The sequence below is a fragment of the Phoca vitulina genome, unplaced genomic scaffold (assembly GCF_004348235.1).
Source record: "Phoca vitulina isolate PV1807 unplaced genomic scaffold, GSC_HSeal_1.0 scaffold73, whole genome shotgun sequence".
Classification (NCBI taxonomy): Eukaryota; Metazoa; Chordata; class Mammalia; order Carnivora; family Phocidae; genus Phoca; species Phoca vitulina.
In genome coordinates this window covers 7,084,477-7,102,044 of record NW_022589776.1, presented here as the reverse complement: position 1 = coordinate 7,102,044, position 17,568 = coordinate 7,084,477, and the positions used below count along the sequence as shown (strand labels likewise).

The following is a 17,568-nucleotide window of genomic DNA, read 5'->3' as shown; positions in this document are numbered from 1 at the left end:
ACTCTCTTTTAGTCATTATTGTTTCTAATGAGAAGTCAGCCATCATTCGTATCATTGTCCCTCTGTTTCTTTCACTGCTTTCAGGATTTTCTCTGAAAATCATTTTTCACTGGATGCTCTCAGAATTTTCTAATTATCTTTGGTTTTCTGCAGCTGACTATGATGTGCCTGTGTAAAGTTTTCTTTATATTCACTGGGTGAGGTTATCTGGGCTTCTTAAATCTGTAAACTTCTTTCACAAAAATTTGGAATATGTTCAGCCATTTTTTCAAATATTTTCCTATTTCCTCTCCTTTCTTTCTCTCCTCACCAATTACATCTACATTAGACCATCTGGTATTGTCCTACCAGTCTCTCAGACTCTGCTTTTTTTATCTTTCATTTATTTTCTCTGTTCTTCAGACTGAACCATCTCTATTGATCTGTCTTGAAGTTCACTGGTGCTTTCTTCTGCGGTTTCCAATTTGTTAAGATACTGCAGTGAATTTTTTTTTTTTACTTCTAGCAAATCTTGTTGTTTTATATTTTTTTCTCCAGTAAGACCTGTTATCTGTTCATTTAATATGAACACATATTTCTTTATATCCTTTAACAGGACAATAAAAGTTCTTTTTAAACCCTTTTTCTGGGGTGCCTGGGTGGCTCGGTCAGTTAAGCGGCTGCCTTCGGCTCAGGTCATGATCCCAGGGTCCTGGGATCGAGCCCCACATCAGGCTCCCTGCTCAGCAGGAAGCCTTCTTCTCCCTCTCCCACTCCCCCCGCTTGTGTTCCCTCTCTTGCTGTGTCTCTCTCTCTGTCAAATAAATATTTTTTTAAAAAAACTTTTTTCTAACTTCAACAGCTACATCACCAATATTTCCATTGATTACTTTTTCTCTTCACCAAGGATCATATTTGTTTAACAGATATCTAGTAAATTGGTTTGTATCCCAGGGCGCCTGGGTGGCTCAGTTGGTTAAGCGACTGCCTTCGGCTCAGGTCATGATCCTGGAGTCCCGGGATCAAGTCCCACATCGGGCTCCGTGCTCAGCAGGGAGTCTGCTTCTCCCTCTGACCCTCCCCGCTCTCATGTGCTCGCTCTCCCTCATTCTCTCTCTCTCAAATAAATAAATAAAATCTTTAAAAAAAAAAAAAAAAATTGGTTTGTATCCTGGACATGATGAATGATATATTAAAAAGACTCTGGAATTGTTCATATCCCTTTTAAGCCGATTGCTTTTTGCTTTGTTTTAGCAGGCAGTTTGGACGAACTTAAACTCTGTCTCTCTGTAATGGTCAACAGCTGAAATATATTCAGTTCTTTTAGCCTTACTAGGCTACTTTGACCCTGCTGCAACCATGTGTAGTTCAACTGTCAACCAGAGATTTGGGAAGAATTTATGTGCAGAATTTGGTGCTCCGAGTTCTCTGTAGCTCTCTCCATCCTAAAATTTCTCCCCTTCTTTCAGCTGCTTACATAGCTCTAAACACTATCCTTTGGTTCTTCAAGCCAGTATAAATTTCTGGTTTTTGTCCAAATCCAAAATTCCAAACATTGGATGGGGCCTGCCATCAGGCCAAAATCCAGGCAAATAAAAGTGTCATTCCCTCTTCCAGATGCTGAATCCTGTCCAGTTTCTGCCTACTTTTAGATATTGATCTAGTATCTTCAGACAGTGATTTTTTTAAACTTTGTCCAGAATTTATAATACTTATCTTCAAGATTGTTCCAATACAGGCTACTCAGACATATCATCTTAATTTACTTGTGTGCCTGAGTTTCTCACTAGATTTCAAAATCTTACAGAGACTTTTTATGCCTAGATCCCCAGTGCCTCCTTCATTTCCCTTTAATTTTCAAAATGTTCCTCATATTTACCTGTTCTTTTCTGAGGGCATTATCTGTTGTATTTTTAGCTCTTGTCATCTTTGTAGTTTAGTCTTCATTTTGGAAATGATTTTTTTCTTTTGTTTCTAATTTTGCCCAATCTATTATAACTCTATTTCCAAATTCATATATTTCAGATTTATGTTGTTTATGAAAGAACAACTTTCTTAATCTATCTTTTTGTATCACTTTCTTAACGTATCTTTTTGAAAAAGCAGGCTTCAGTTTTGATCTGTATTAAGGGCATGCATTTCTGACATGCTTTCACTATCTATAGATAAATTATTCTTCTCCTTATTCTCTTTTTTTCTTAACACACTGAAGAAGTTTGGCCCTGATCCTTTTCTGTTGCATATCTTACATTAAAGTCATTTTCCTAATCTGTAGAACATTCTGGACGGCTTTTCTGCTTCAGACCTCCTCCTTCTACTATTTTCATATATTGTTAAAAAATATAGTACCGTAGTACAGCCACAGAAGTTCCTCAAAAAGTTAAAAATAGAAATACCATATGATCCAATAATTTCACTATTGGGAATTTACCCAAAGAAAATGAGAACACTAATTTATTTAATTTATGCACCCCTATGTTTACTACAATATTATTTACAACACCCAAGATAATGGAAGCAACCTAAGAGTCCATTAAATGAATGGATAAGGAAGATGTGGTACACACACACACACACACACACACACACATTACACAGCCATAAAAAGGATGGGACCTTGCCATTTGCAACAACATGGATGAACCTAGAGGGTACTATGCTAAGTGAAATAAGTCAGACTGAGAAAGACAAATAACATATGACTTCACTCATATGTGGAATATTAAAAAAAATGAATAAACAAACAAAAAGCAGAATCAGACCTGTAAATACAGAGAACAAACTGATGGTTGCCAGAAGGCAGGGGATGGGGAGGTTGGGCAATTGGTGAAAGGGAGTGGGAGATACAGGCTTCAGTTATGGAAGGAATAAGTCACAGGAATAAAGGCACAGCATAAGGAATATAGTCAGTGATATTGTCATAGCGCTGTATAGTAACAGATGGTAGCTACACTTGTGATGAGAATAGCATCATATTTAAACGTTGAGCTGCCATTAAGTATACCTGAAACTAATGTAATATGGTCAACTACACTCAACTTTAAACATTTATATATACATATATAGTAGCTTGTTTTTGAAATATTCTGGCTCTCTTCTCTTAATCCTACTTACATCTGGACCCTTCTTTTTCTATGGTCCCTATCCTGCTCAATTTTTCTCTCTTGTCTGGTCCTATCTGGAAGGGACCTCTGGCCTGTCCATTTCAAGAATTCACAGAGGCTATAATGCTCCAGCCTGATTCAAGCCTTACCATGAGACACTCTCTGCTATTAGACTGATATTATCCAGTTTCAGCTGCTGTTTTCAAAATGGCTTGCTCTACTGTCTAGTGAATTATCTGATGGTTACTTTGTAACTTTTTTGTCCCCAGATCCATCAGAAATTGGCTCCCCTGCTTCCCTGTTTTCTCCTGACACAGACACTGGCAACATGAAGACCTTGTGGCCGCTGGCAATTACTCCCCACACAATTGTTCTTAGAAAATATATTACCCAATTTTGTTGTAGATATTGTCAGCGGATTTTTAGTTTTGCTATCTAGTTTCTCTGTCTTTATGTGGAGCCTCAGGAAAAACCAAAACCTATGCTGCCAATGCACTATCTTCCCTTCAATTAGCAATTGAACAAGCCATTTTGAACAAATGACAGACTACTGAGCAGGTAGTTCAAGAGGGCAAATCACACAGGTATAGCTTTTACATCACACTGGATAAATAAAGGGTTAAGCAAGTGTTTCTACAAGTTAGAACAAAAGTTAAAATAAATCTATACTTCCTATATACTTCTAATCACGAAGCTGAATTTCTGCTTGTTTACTAAGAAAAGCAAAGAGCTTTACTATAACATTAAAAGGTTTGTTTTAACTTCTCCAGGATTGCTGACTTGTAACCTTAACACCTTGAACTTTTATTACAAGCTACATTTGACTGTGGTATAAAACTTTCACTCTGAGTTGTGAATCTGGCATAGGAGACTGATTTTACCCATAAACTTTATGGTAATTAAGTCATTCTATTACAGACTTTATTCTGGAATTTCATTATTAGGTAAGTTAATTTGCTGGTTCATCAAAAAAAATCAAGACCCCTTGTTTTAAGTCTATTTGAAATAAACTGTGTGGCACTAAAAGATTCATATTTTTAAAACAATGGGAACTTCAGTTGTCTCCATCACTATCCAAGGGATGATGCCTACCTTTTCAATCTTTCTTCTCTTTCTTCTAAGAATTAATATTTACTGAATAATTACTATGTGGCAGGCACTGTTCTAAATATTTCATTTTTAAGTCATTAAAACTTTGCAAAACTCTCTTACGTAATATTATCCTGACTTTACATATCATTTATAAACCAGCACATAGAGGTTAAGGTATTAACCATTATGCTGTAGTAGCTCACAAAATCTGTGTTTATATCTGCAAATATATGGCAGTTTTCATGGCACAGAAGTTAAGATTTAGGATTCTGAAGCCAGGCTGCCTGGGGTTCAAATCCTGACTCCACCCATTACTATCTGACCCTTAGGCAAGTTACTTCTCTGTGCCTCAGTCTATCATGAAAATCAAATGAATTACAATATGAAAGGCATTCAGAATAGAGCCTAGCACAGAGCTAACATGTATACAGATCTTACCATTTTTTTTAAATTGGATATAAGGCAGTGTCTAAATTACCATTCTGCAACGTGATTTTTTCACTAAACAGATGATGATTCCATGTTGCAGAATAAACCTAGTTCATTTTATCTACTATTCCATCATATAAATGTCAATCTCTATTTATCCATTCTCCTATTGACAGTCGTTTAGTCTGCTTCCAGTTTTTCATTCTGCTGCCAGGTGCACGTGTCTTATGCAGATCTCCATGTGCACACACATAAGAGTTTCTCTAAAGTATGTATGTAGAAGTGGAAATGCTGGATCACTGGGGGTGCTTGTCTTCAACTTTACTTGCTACTGTCAAAATTCCAAAGGGGTTTTGTCCCACAAACAGTGGATGACATATTCTGTTTTTCCACATCCCCACTGACACTTGGCATTGTCAGACTTTAAAAATAAATTAACTTTTGGGGCACCTGGGTGGCTCAGTCGTTAAGCGTCTGCCTTAGGCTCAGGTCATGATCTCAGGGTCCTGGGATCGAGCCCCGCATCAGGCTCCCCACTCAGCGGGAAGCCTGCTTCTCCCTCTCCCACTCCCCCTGCTTGTGTCCCCTCTCTCGCTGTGTCTCTCTCTGTCAAATAAATAAAATCTTAAAAATAAATTAACTTTTATTCTAATAATACTATTAAATGGTAAAGATATCCTATATATAATGAAGTACTTACAAAGGATCATATTCTTAACTCTTTTAGTAAAGAAAATGATAGCAAAATGCAAAACAAAATGTTGAAATTCTAGAGCATAGGTGGGAGATCCAAGGAATAGACACAAAATTTCTATCCACCACAAGAAACATAAGGCATAAAAAAACCATGGTTGATGAAAAAGAAAATACTCACCTCAAATTCTCTGAGCAGTTTAGACATAAGCAAACCCTCTGGAAACTTGGATACAACCTAACAGAAAATAAAATACAATATAATAGACACTATTAGGATGCTGGTTAACAAAATATTAAAATAAAACCATATAAACTTAAATAGTAAAAAAGGTAAAAAAAAAAAAAAACATTACATTACTGGATGAATGAATTAAAAGTCACAATATTTTTTAGAGCAGTTTCCAGTTTTAAAAAAGGATGTAACAATAACAAAAAAAAGGCTTCCAACATTTCCAGAGTCGAGAAATCATTCTTGCACAATACTGCAATGCTGCAGGTCTCTAGAAATTCCTACGATTCTTTAGCTCATATATTTAGCTTTAGCTCACATAAAGTAAAAATCCTACAGCATAATTTCAAGCATTTTATTTTATTTTAAAGATTTTATTTTTAAGTAATCTCAACACCCAGTGTGGGGCTCAAACTCACAATCCCGAGATCAAGAGTCACGTGCTCTACCAACCAAGCCAGCCAGGCATCCCTCAAGCATTTTAAATGGTAGAAAAGAAATAAAATGGATACTATAGAAAACTTTGAAAAATAGAATTGAGCAAAGAAAAAATTATCATAGTCATTGTTGCCCATATGTACATAAAAATACCTATATTTAATGTAAAAATAAGGTCATCATTTCCAAAACAAGTTTTTTATTATCATACCACAAACAATTTTCCATGTCAGTAAATATGGATCAACATGTATACTGGCTATAGAGTTATCAAATTATTCCATATAAATTTATTTACTTGATCCTCTATTTATGGCTGTGTCCTGTGTTTTATTGTCACAAATATTATAATTATTTTCATATTTGCATCTTGCACACTTGTCCAATTATCTTTTAGGAAAAATTCCTAAAAGCAGACTCTATTCCAATAAAGTGTAAAAAGTTTTGTGTTGTCCCAGATTTTTCCAAATATTACATGTTTCATTAAAAAGGCTAAATCAAGCTTCAGAAAAATATAAAAATGATTCCAAAATCCTGTGACCAGAGATAATTGTTGCTGCTTTTCATAAATCATCCTTTCAGAAACCTCTAATGTAGACACACACATTATACATAATTTTACATGAAAGGACAATACTAAACTTGCTATTCTATAACACCTGTTTTTAAAGTCAAACAATAGATCAAGGAGATACTTCCATGAAAATTAATTGAGATATACGTAAACTTTCTTATGAGCCTCATGATACTGTCTAGTTTGAGTAGTTAATTTAACCAATCCTTTACCAATGAATGTTTAATTTTCCTTTAATTTTTTGTTACCATAAGAAATCATATTGAACATTCTTAAATAAATAATTGTTGGATACATAGTCAATGTCCAAACAAAAAAACAGGGTTTGAATGTACCATGGTTTTTGCATTTCTCCCAGTAAAACCACGACATCCAAAATGGAATAATTTAAAGCAGTAAGAGTCGTAACGGCACTCTGATCATTCAAATAAGAATAGCTCCCACCAAAATTTTAAGTGTACATACCCTTCAGCCCAATACATTAACAGCCAAAGAGCTTTCACAAATTAACAAGGAAAAACAACAAATTAGGCCAAAGACATGAACAGGTAATTCAAATAAGAAATATAAATGGCTATCAGTTTATCTTCTAGATCACTAATTCATTCTTCTGCCTCACTTACCCTGGTTGTTAGAGTATCCAGTTTAGACTGCATCTCACTCATAGCATTTTTAAGTTCAGCCTAATTGGCTCTCATTTCTGCCCTTAGAGATTCTATATCGCCACTAATGGTTTTCTCAAGCCTAGCTATTGACTTCATAACTGCTACCCTGAAGTCTATCTGTGACATCCTGCTATATCCATATCCATTAAGTCTGCAGGAGAAACCATTGTCTCTGGTTCTTTTCTTTGTTAGGAGTTCCTCCTCCTAGTCATTCTGTTGAGGGGTGGTTCAGGAAATGTACAGAGTCCTAAATATCAACCACAATCCAGGCAAGATGCAGCCTGGGAAAATCCGGAGCAGTCAGAAGCCACCACCGAAAAAGCAAAGCCAAAATGAAACCCAAGAATAAAATTTATGAAATTAAAAAATTTTTTAAAACATTAAAAATTAAAAAATTTTTAAAAGGGGGGGATAAAGGGAAGAGGGGCTATAATCTCTCAATGTGGGCAAGGTAGAGTGTCTCAGTACTTCCTGGGTGTATTTTGTTCTCTTTGTTAGAGGACACTACTTCACAGAGTTACAGGGAAAATAAAACTGGTACATATATAAAGGTAGCACTGAATAGGGAAAAAAGGACTACATTGAAATTTTATTAAAAAAATATTTATATATATATAATTATAAATTTATATATATTATATATTTATATATATATAGACCCCTATATATATATATACATATATACATATATATATGTATACGTATATAGACCCCGGAAAACGAATTAAGGATCTCAGAAGGGCGGGGATAACTGGGTGATGGGTATTAAGGAGGGCACATGTAGTGATGAGTACTGGGTGTTATACACAAACAATGTATCATTGAACACTACATCAAAAACTAATGATGTACTATACAGTGGTTAACTGAACATAAAAATAATTATAAAAATATATAAATGGCTACTAAGCATATGAAAGATGCTCAGATGTAAAAGTCAAGAGGTATAAATTACAACATTATTGGAAAATAACATTTCACCATGAGTGGGAGTGCAAATCTGTTCAAACCTTTTAGAGGGCAATTTAGTATTAATGACCAAAACTAAATTACTCAATGCCTTTGACAAGTCCACTTCTAGATACATGTTCGAGGACATTAACCGTAACATTTTTTTAATAGCCAAGGCTAGAAACAACCCCAATTTAATCAATTGCAGATCTCATAAATGAAAGTGCACTGGCAGAATGAAATGCCATGTAATGTTTAGAATAATATCTGACATACATATATATGAAACTGATACTGGAAAGATCTTGAACTGTTTGCTAACAATGATTTACGGGGGTAAGGGGAAGAAAAAAAGGAGAACAGCATTTATGGAAGAATTCCATTTTCTAAATAATTTTGAGAACATTAAAAATTATTAGGAGTAATTTTTTTCCTGATCTTAAAAGAATAGCCACTCCATTTGCAATATATTTGAAAAGATCAGGTATAATTATAAAATAAACACTCATAAGGAAAGTAAATTTAACCACAAATGAGATCTAAATGTATAATTAATTTTCATATTCATTTCCCAGAAACAGAAAATACTTACAAATCTTATCTTATGCTTTAGTTCTGGATTGATAGTCCCTCCAGGTCCAATTTGTGCAATAACTGATTTGAATGTGTTCTCCAACTATGGAAAAAAAAAAAAAAGTTCAAGTTATAATCCAAAAAGAAAAAGATCAAAGGTAAATCTGAACAATATGTAAAAGGAAACCTCTACCACAGGAAATGTCTTTCAATCAAATGGGTAAATTCTTAAGAGGCACTATAACATTTCATATCATATAAAATATATTTACAGTAGATGGAATCTATAAAACAACACTCTGCAATTTTCCAGGATAATTAACATTCTCTGAAACAATTAGATTCTAGAGTATTCCATTTTTCAAACTCCTACTCAATCTCCTACTCTTACCCAGACAGGGTTTTTGTTACTAATTTTCTTCTGTTTATAAAAATTAGATGTTTATTAAACACATGCTTAGTGAATGCCAAATGCAAGGAAGGGACTGAATGGTGGAAGGTCCTAGGAGGCAGGAAGGAATGTGAGCCAGGGTAGGAAGGAAAAGCTCTTCTGTTGTAACAGAAAAGAAGGGAGAAAGAACCAGGTGGGATACAGAATGTGGGGTCAGAAGGTAGAGTGACTAATGGCTTCAGTATCCTGAGTTCAGCAGCAAGGCCCACTCCTAAGACTTAGAGGGAAAGGGGAGACAGTTCAGGCAGTTGAGAAAGCAGAAAAATAAGGTGAGAAAACGATGGAGGATTATCCAAAAGCAATAGGCAGGGAGTAAAGACAGGAGAGGTGTAAGCTAAGACAACAGGGGTCTAAGGATTTTAGCTGAGACAAGCCAAAGGCATAGAGATGCCAATAAGGTAGAAGATGATGTACAGGACTATTTGGAAAAATAAGCCAGAAGCTCAGGCAGTTATGGTCAGAGAAGCATGACGAACATGCAGACAGCCCCACCAGGCGAACAGCCACGTCAGGGGAGGCCTAAGTGAATCAAAGACCAGGGATTCGCATTTCTCCCAGTAAAACCACAACATCTGAAATGGGATGATTTAAAGCATTAAGAGTTGTAATCTATGTTTAAAGATAGTAAGCAGGAAAAATAGATGCTAGGAAAGACACATTACCTAAAATCCTATCACATAGACAGAATCACTATGAATATTTTTTCCTTCTAAACTTTGTATTTTTTCATCTTTCTTCTTGTTTTCACTTGGCCTGTCATTACTTACAAACTGTATAACCTCTTAAGTCTCAGTTTCTTCACCTGGAAAATGAAGACGATTTCAGTATCTTGTAAGGTTATAGGAAAAGGGGCTGGGGGGAGGGAGATTAGATTCCTAGGATTATATCGCTAGCTTTCACAAAAAGCCTCAGCCCTGGGGCTTATGTTCTTCATACTTCTTCTGCATCTGCCGTCAGAGAACTTGCCAAAGCTCTCCCAGTGAACAGTTAAGAGAATCAAAACAGAACTGATTCTTCACATCCCGACATGCTCCCCTCATTAGAAGAGTCAGTACAACTTCTTGTATTATCACTGTTTCAGGGGACCAAAAAAGAAGGTCACGGCAGTGTCATCCCTCTCAGCCACTTAAAACTAAGTAGGGAAATGAGATAAAAGCATAAACTGCTATAAGCTACGGCTGACTTTGGGCATCACCAAAGAGGGACAGAAGCACAGAAGGACCTATTATCACATTAGGTTATAAATATAGGGAAAGCTTCCTTTTTGAAGGGCCTTGAAGGGTAGGGGGACACTGCAAAGAAGGGTGGTAGAGATGGCAATGAAGCCATAAGGAACATCATAAGCACAGGAAAAGTGGAAAAAAATAACTTGCCTGAAGGCACTAAGGAAGTAGTGGAAGAGAACACTGAAGAAGAGAGAAGGAAGTACTACAGAATACCTTAGGTGCCAAACTAATGAGTTTTACTTGGTTATGTAGACAAAACCTTGAGATTTTCAGCAAGGGAGAGACACTATCAGAATTTTAATCTGTCAGCAGAAAATGATATTAGAGGTGGACAACCAACGGGGAGCCCAGTGCAACTCTCTGGATGGGAGTCTTAGACTAGGGAGTAAGACTAGAAAGAGGGGACATTATAAAGGTGGAATGCGGAATGCATAGAAATTAGGAAAGAATCCAGTGCAGGTGCTGATTCGAAAGGGATGAATAATAAGAGACCCAGGGAAACAGCCTCAAAGACGGCAAGTTTTAGGAGGAAAGCTAAAGGACCTTGGAACACAGAGGTAGGTTTTTGCTGGTTTTTAACAAATTCCAAAAGTTTGGGGAACTGGGAGGTAAATGACAGGATGAGAATTACAAATGTGATTTTTCTCTCTGGAGTGTGGCTTGTGACAGGGCCAGCAAACAAAAGCCAGGGGCCAAATCTGGCCCACCATCTGTCTTTGTACTGCCCATAAGCTTGGAATAGTCTCAACATTTTTAAATAGTTGGGGGGGAAAACATAAAATATTTTGTGACACATGAAAATTATATGATATTCAAATTTCAGTATTCATAAAAAAATTTTACTGGAACATGCCACACTCACTCATTTATACATCATCTACATGATTGTGTTTCACCCTACAAGGGCAGAATTGTGTGTTTACAACAGAGACCATTTGGACCTCAAGCCTCAAATATTTACTGTGTGGCCCTTTAAAGAAAATAGTCGCCAGGCCTGGGCTTAAGATGTCAAAATGATAGGCTCTTAGCTAGGGACAGAATGCTTCTCGAGAAGGAAAAAAAATATATTTTTTGCCTCAAGCTAGAGCACTAAATTAAGCTGACTTTAAGCTGAATGGGGTAGGGAAGATTTCTTAAAGTCCAGCTAATCTTGGGGGTATCTATAACTGGAGGGTAGAAGTTATAATGAGGGGGAAGGGCAGTAAGAGAGGAAGGTAATCAGTGATTGACACCAGGAAATAAGAGGGGACCCTGACTTCAATAATGCTTGTCTCAGATGCCTACCTAGCAAACACAAAGAATGGATAATAAATCAAGTGAACAAAAATATTATAGGGGCATAAGCAGAGATGGAAAGTGACGGGGAAAAAATACCATATTCAGATAGGAGCCTCTAGGATCAGAGAAGAGGCAGAGAAGAGCTTTGAATCAAAAGATGATACTCCTCAAAAAAACGGACAAAACATGAACAGGCCATTAATAGTAACATTAAGCAATAGAAGCATGACGCTTAACCTCTAATAAACAGACATTAGTCAAATATAGTAACTTGCCTATCAAATTGGAAAATTATTTTCACAATAATGCCCATTTATTCAACAAAAATGTCCTGAACACATACTATGTGCTTCACAGTGGATATACAGGGGTAAATAAACTCAATATGGTCACTGCCTTCCTGTAACCTGGTAGTCTAGTGCGGGGAGACAGACATGAAATAATCATAAATATAATATATAACTGCAATTATGATAAATATCATGAAAAGACTCACAGAGTGTCATGAAGAAATAATATGCCCAAAGGCATTAGGAAAGAAATGGGAGATCTAACAGACCGGGTTGGTGGGGAGGGAGAGGTCATCTACACTGTGTATTAGCAAAGGTACAGGAAAAGACGCACACTCCATACACCCCTTATCTGAGTGCTAACTGAAACAACTTTTATGGAGGACAACCTAACTACATAAAAATACACATTCTTTCTGATGCAGTGATTGTCGCTCCAGAAATTTATCCTGTGAAGTAATGGAGATATATGCAAATTTGAGCAAGATTTTCATCACAAAGTTATTTTTAATAACAAACATTAGAAAGAGCCTTAATGCCTAACCAAGGTTACAAGTTAAATAAATTACGATGCATCCTACTGCCATTAAAAATTATGTTGCATCACAATACTTAATAATGTGGGATGTTCACAACTTACAGTCATGACTAAAAAAAAGCAGGTCACAAACCTGGGCCAGAATGATTCCAACTTTATTTAAAAGTAAAAAAAAAAAAAAAAAAAAGTCACTTAGCATAATACTCTCTAGCTCCATCCATGTTGTTGCAAATGGCAAGATTTCATTTTTTTATGGTTAATATTACATTGCGTGTGTGTGTGTGTGTGTGTGTGTATACCACATCTTCTTCACCCATTTATCAGTTGATGGATACTTGGGCTGTTTCCCCATAATTTGTCTACTGTAGAAAATGCTGCTATAAACACTGGGGTACAAGTACACCTTTCAAAATAAGTCAGTCAGAAAGACAAATATATGATTTTACTCATATGTGGAATTTAAGAAACAAAATAAATGAGCAAAGGGGAAAAAAAGAGACAGAGAGGGAGACAGAGAGAGAGAGGGGGGCAAACCAAGAAAGGGACTCTTCACTGTAGAGAACAAACTGATGGCTCCCACAGGGGAGGCGGTGGGGGTATGGGTTGAAATAGGCGATGGGGATGAAGGTGTGCACTTGTGATGCGCGCTGGGCGATGTATGAAGTGCTGAATCACTATACTATGCACCCAAAACCAATATAATACTGTATGTTAACTAACTGGAATTTAAATAAAAACTTTAAAAGAAAAAGTCAACTTTTCTGAGTGATAAAAGCATAGGTGATTTTTTCTTTTCATCTGTGCTTTCCTGTATTTCAAATCTTCTACAATCAATCTCTATTACTTTGTAATAAAAAGTTTTAAAAAAACAGACACCTGGGTGATATTTGGAAACATGAGGGTGGGAGCATTTTGGAAAGAAAATGCATGAAGCTAAAAGCAGAAATGAACAGAAGTGACATCCTTAGAGGAATATACTACAGCCCCGTGGCCATATGGTGAAACATAAATACATTTCTGATAAAGATCACAAAACTGGCACAGACACATATAGAAGCAAAGTTTTCAACTCCTGAAATATTTACTAGGTACCTCATCTGACAAGAAGCCAGGCAGTATGGAATGTGACTTGCCGTACTGAAAATTTCATCCAAACTCACAAGAAAACATATAGGGAACAGCTACTTTTAGTTGGCCAGGGAACACAACTTCCAAAAATTGCATTAATGAACCCATCAAACAGCTCCTGCTGACAGTAACTGTTTAATATACCCAGTTGCTTGTCCAGGATACTCTTAAAAGACAGTTGGGCCAGGTCAATCAAGGAAAATAAAAAAGCATCTTTTCTTATATGCAATACCAAGCATACCACATAATGCACATAAAAACTATCAACTCTTTGGTTGCAAATCAAAAGTTAGGTGCAAACTAACACCCATCCCTGATTTTTAATTCATTTAAGATCAGATCTTCTTTTATAATTCCAAGTTTACCTACTTTAAACCTCACGGTGAATGTTACAATGAAGTTTTCTAATGTGTAAGATGGGAGTAGAGTAGGATGGGGTACTCTTAGATACAGTATGAAGGCTAGAGAACCCAGAAATGCCAGATCCCTATTCCTTGACCAAACATTCTTACAGGCAATGACCTATTAATGGAAGCAAAGTAACACCATGGTTAGCTGTGATCTGGGACTACACGCAGACAGAGCATCTGAGGCTTCATTCCCTAGAAAATATGGCTAATCCATACTCATCCACTCACATTTTCATTCTCCATGTAAACATCCTCTAAGTCAATATAAAGGGAATTTAATAGAATGTGGTATAAAGATTATTCACATCTTGCAAAACAGAGTTTAAACTGTTCTAGCCGTTTGCTTTGTGAAACAAAGCATGGCAATGAGCAAAGGGCAGCAGACCAAAGATCATGCCTGGCTGTTACTCTCAGAGGTGAAAGATGAAAAAATACTAATACTCACTTGACAAAGGAGAAATTTATTTTTATTCTTTTTAATAACATGATTTTTTTATGACAAAATAGCATATGTTCACTGTGGAAAAACAAAATAGAGTATCAAAAAGTCTGTAAATGTATAATTTAAATTTGTTATGGATTTGTTCTTTTTCTACACTAATACATACACTTGTAGAGTTCTGAGTAGGACCACAGAGCAAACTGTTACATCTGTAATTCTGAAGAAATGTCAAGTTGTACATTTATAAATAGGATTATGTAGGATCTGATAATTATGTGGAGTCTGTCCTGCTAGCAAATTAAAATACATAGTTTAGGAATTAGAGCCCACTCTTTGGAACAAGATTCAAACAGCTCCCATGGCAAAAACTTCAACTTGCAGTGAAATGTGGTTACTAGATTGCATATATGAGGAATTCTTGGAGCTGCATGAAACTCAAAGGAAAACAGTTACAGAAAAAGTGTCTGTGCATCCCTCTCATCCCCTCCTTGGAGCCATGCCAGGATCAAAGGTCCTGTGCATTTGTTATCGCCTGGTTCTGACAGTTACAGGCAGAGTCTTCCCACCAAATTCTATGGAGTTTAAAGTTGCAAAAAAAATTGTACTATTATTAACATTTTTTCTGGAATTTTTAGTCAGTACAATAAATTTGGAAGATAGAAGAACTTCAAACATTGGAAAAAAACAAAGCAAACTTATCTTTCATTATTGAGCTTTACACAGTTAATTTATTTGGACTCAATCATTTTGAGTTTTGCTTTGTTAGGGTGGGTACTATACTAACTGAATTTTGTTTCCTAAAATTCATATGTTGAAGCCCTAACACCCAATGTGATGTTTTTTGTGATGGGGTCTGAGGGTGAATACGGTATACACACACACACATACACTTAAACACACATATACACACATACATACAAACACATACACACACACACACACACACACACACACACACAGAGGAATATTATTCAGCCATAAAAAAGGAAAGAAATCCTGCCACTTGTGACAACATGGATGGACCTTGAGGGCATTATGCTAAGGGAAATAAGTCAGAGAAAGACAACCACTGTATGATCTCACTCATACACAGAATCTAAAAAACAAAACAACAACAAAAACTTGAGCTCACAGATACAAGAACAGATGGGTGGTATCCAGAGGCAGGAGTTTGGGAGTGGGTAAAATAGGTGGAGAGAGTAAAAAAGTACCAAATTCCAGTTATAAAAAGTCCTGGGGGGCGCCTGGGTGGCTCAGTCGTTAAGCGTCTGCCTTTGGCTCAGGTCATGATCCCAGGGTCCTGGGACGGAGCCCCGTGTCTGGCTCCCTGCTCAGCAGGGAGCCTGCTTCTCCCTCTCCCTCTGCCACTCCACCTGCTTATGTGCGCTTGCTCTCTGTCAAATAAATATTTTTTAAATCTTTTAAAAAAAGTCCTGGAGATGTAATGTACAGCATGGCAAATATATTTAATACTATATGTATTAATGATATAGAATAATAGATATTACATAACATACATTATATAATTATAGTAACATATAGTAGTTAATACAGTATTAATAATACTGTATTGTATAATTGAAAATTGCTAAGAGAGTAAATCTTAAAAGTTATCACAAGAAAAAAATAATTTTAACTATGTGTGGTGATGGATGTTAAATAGACCTACTGCGATCATTTCATATTATACATATGATATCAATGCATCAATGTTGAATATCGAAACTAATATGTTAATTATATCTCAATTTTTGAAAACAATCAATAAAAAATTTTTTTTAAAGATATAACTCAGAAACAAATGGGGGAGATTAATACAGTCAGGTATGTGGGAAGAGGCATGGAGCTCCACACCCTCACCAGGCGTGCCACTCTCCCCCCAAATCTCTACTGTTCACTAGCCTAGAAGCTCTCCAAATCCAACATATTGGGGGTTTTTTGAGGGTTTTGTCCCAACAGCATAACTGATTGACTTCATTCACCAGGGGCCAATGAGTCAACCTCCAGCCCCTTTCCTCTCTCAGGAGGTTGGGGGTAGGACTAAAAGGTTCCAACCCTCTAATCACATTGTTGGCTCCAACTGGCAACCAGCCCCCATCTTAGGTGATTTCCAAAAGTCACATCATTAACAATAAAAGACATCTTTAAAGCTGTCATCGCTTTAAAAATTCCAAGGGTTTTAGGAGCTCTGTGCCAGAAAAGAGAAAAGAATGTATTTTTTATATAGTAAATCACAGTATCACATCCTATAATCATCTTAATGGATGGAGAATATTTCTACATACATCCAAGGAAAAAAATCTCAGAATCTAGGAACAGAAGGGAATTTCCTCAACCTGGTTTATGGCATTTATAAAAATAGTACAGTTAAAACCATAGTTAATGATGAAAGACCGAATATTTTTGCCCTACAGTCAGGAACAAGGCAAGAATTTCCACTCTCACCACTTCTATGCATTATTATACCAGAGAGCCCAGCCTATCTAAGAAGGAAAAAAAGGCATACAGATTGAAAAGGAAGTAAAACTGTCTACTCCCAGATGGTATGATGATCTATGCAGAAAATCTCAATTCTGGGGCACCTGAGTGTCTCAGTCGGTTAAGCGTCTGACTCTTGATTCTGGCTCAGGTCATGATCTCAGGGTCCTGGGATCAATCACCCCTCCCCCAATCACATCAGGTTCCACGCTCAGGGTCAGGAGTCTGCTTAAGGATTTCTCTCCCTCTCCCTGTGCCCCTTCCCTCTCTCTCTCTCTCTAATGAATAAGTAAATAAATCTTTTTTTAAAAAAATCCCAACTCTACAAAATAGCTACTAGAATGATCTGAACTACAGAAATAAGTTTATCAAGTACTTTGATTCAAGGTCACAAGATAAAGGTCAATATACAAAAAAGTCCAATTAATTTTCTATATACTAGCAACAATTAACTAGAAAATAAACTGAAAACATCCTTTATGATATCAAAAATATGAAAAATGTGGGGGTAAAATTTAACAAAATATATGCAGGCCTTGGGTACTTAACCTATGAAACAGTACTGAAAACTTAAAGACCCAAATGGAGAAATATACT

At 36.3% G+C, this 17,568-nt stretch overlaps 1 protein-coding gene across 1 annotated transcript in view; it reads right to left on the bottom strand.

The window, feature by feature from the left end:
- The window catches only part of TDRD5 (tudor domain containing 5), a gene marked incomplete at its 3' end in the record, with an annotated part of 65,262 nt that overhangs the window by 33,426 nt on the left and 14,268 nt on the right, over nt 1–17,568 (bottom strand). Inside the window, exons 5-6 of the mRNA XM_032393432.1 lie at nt 8,750–8,833; nt 5,479–5,535 (exon numbers count right to left, since the gene is read on the bottom strand). Of these exons, the coding sequence (XP_032249323.1) occupies nt 5,479–5,535; nt 8,750–8,833 (141 nt within the window). The remainder of the gene's footprint in view (nt 1–5,478; nt 5,536–8,749; nt 8,834–17,568) is intronic.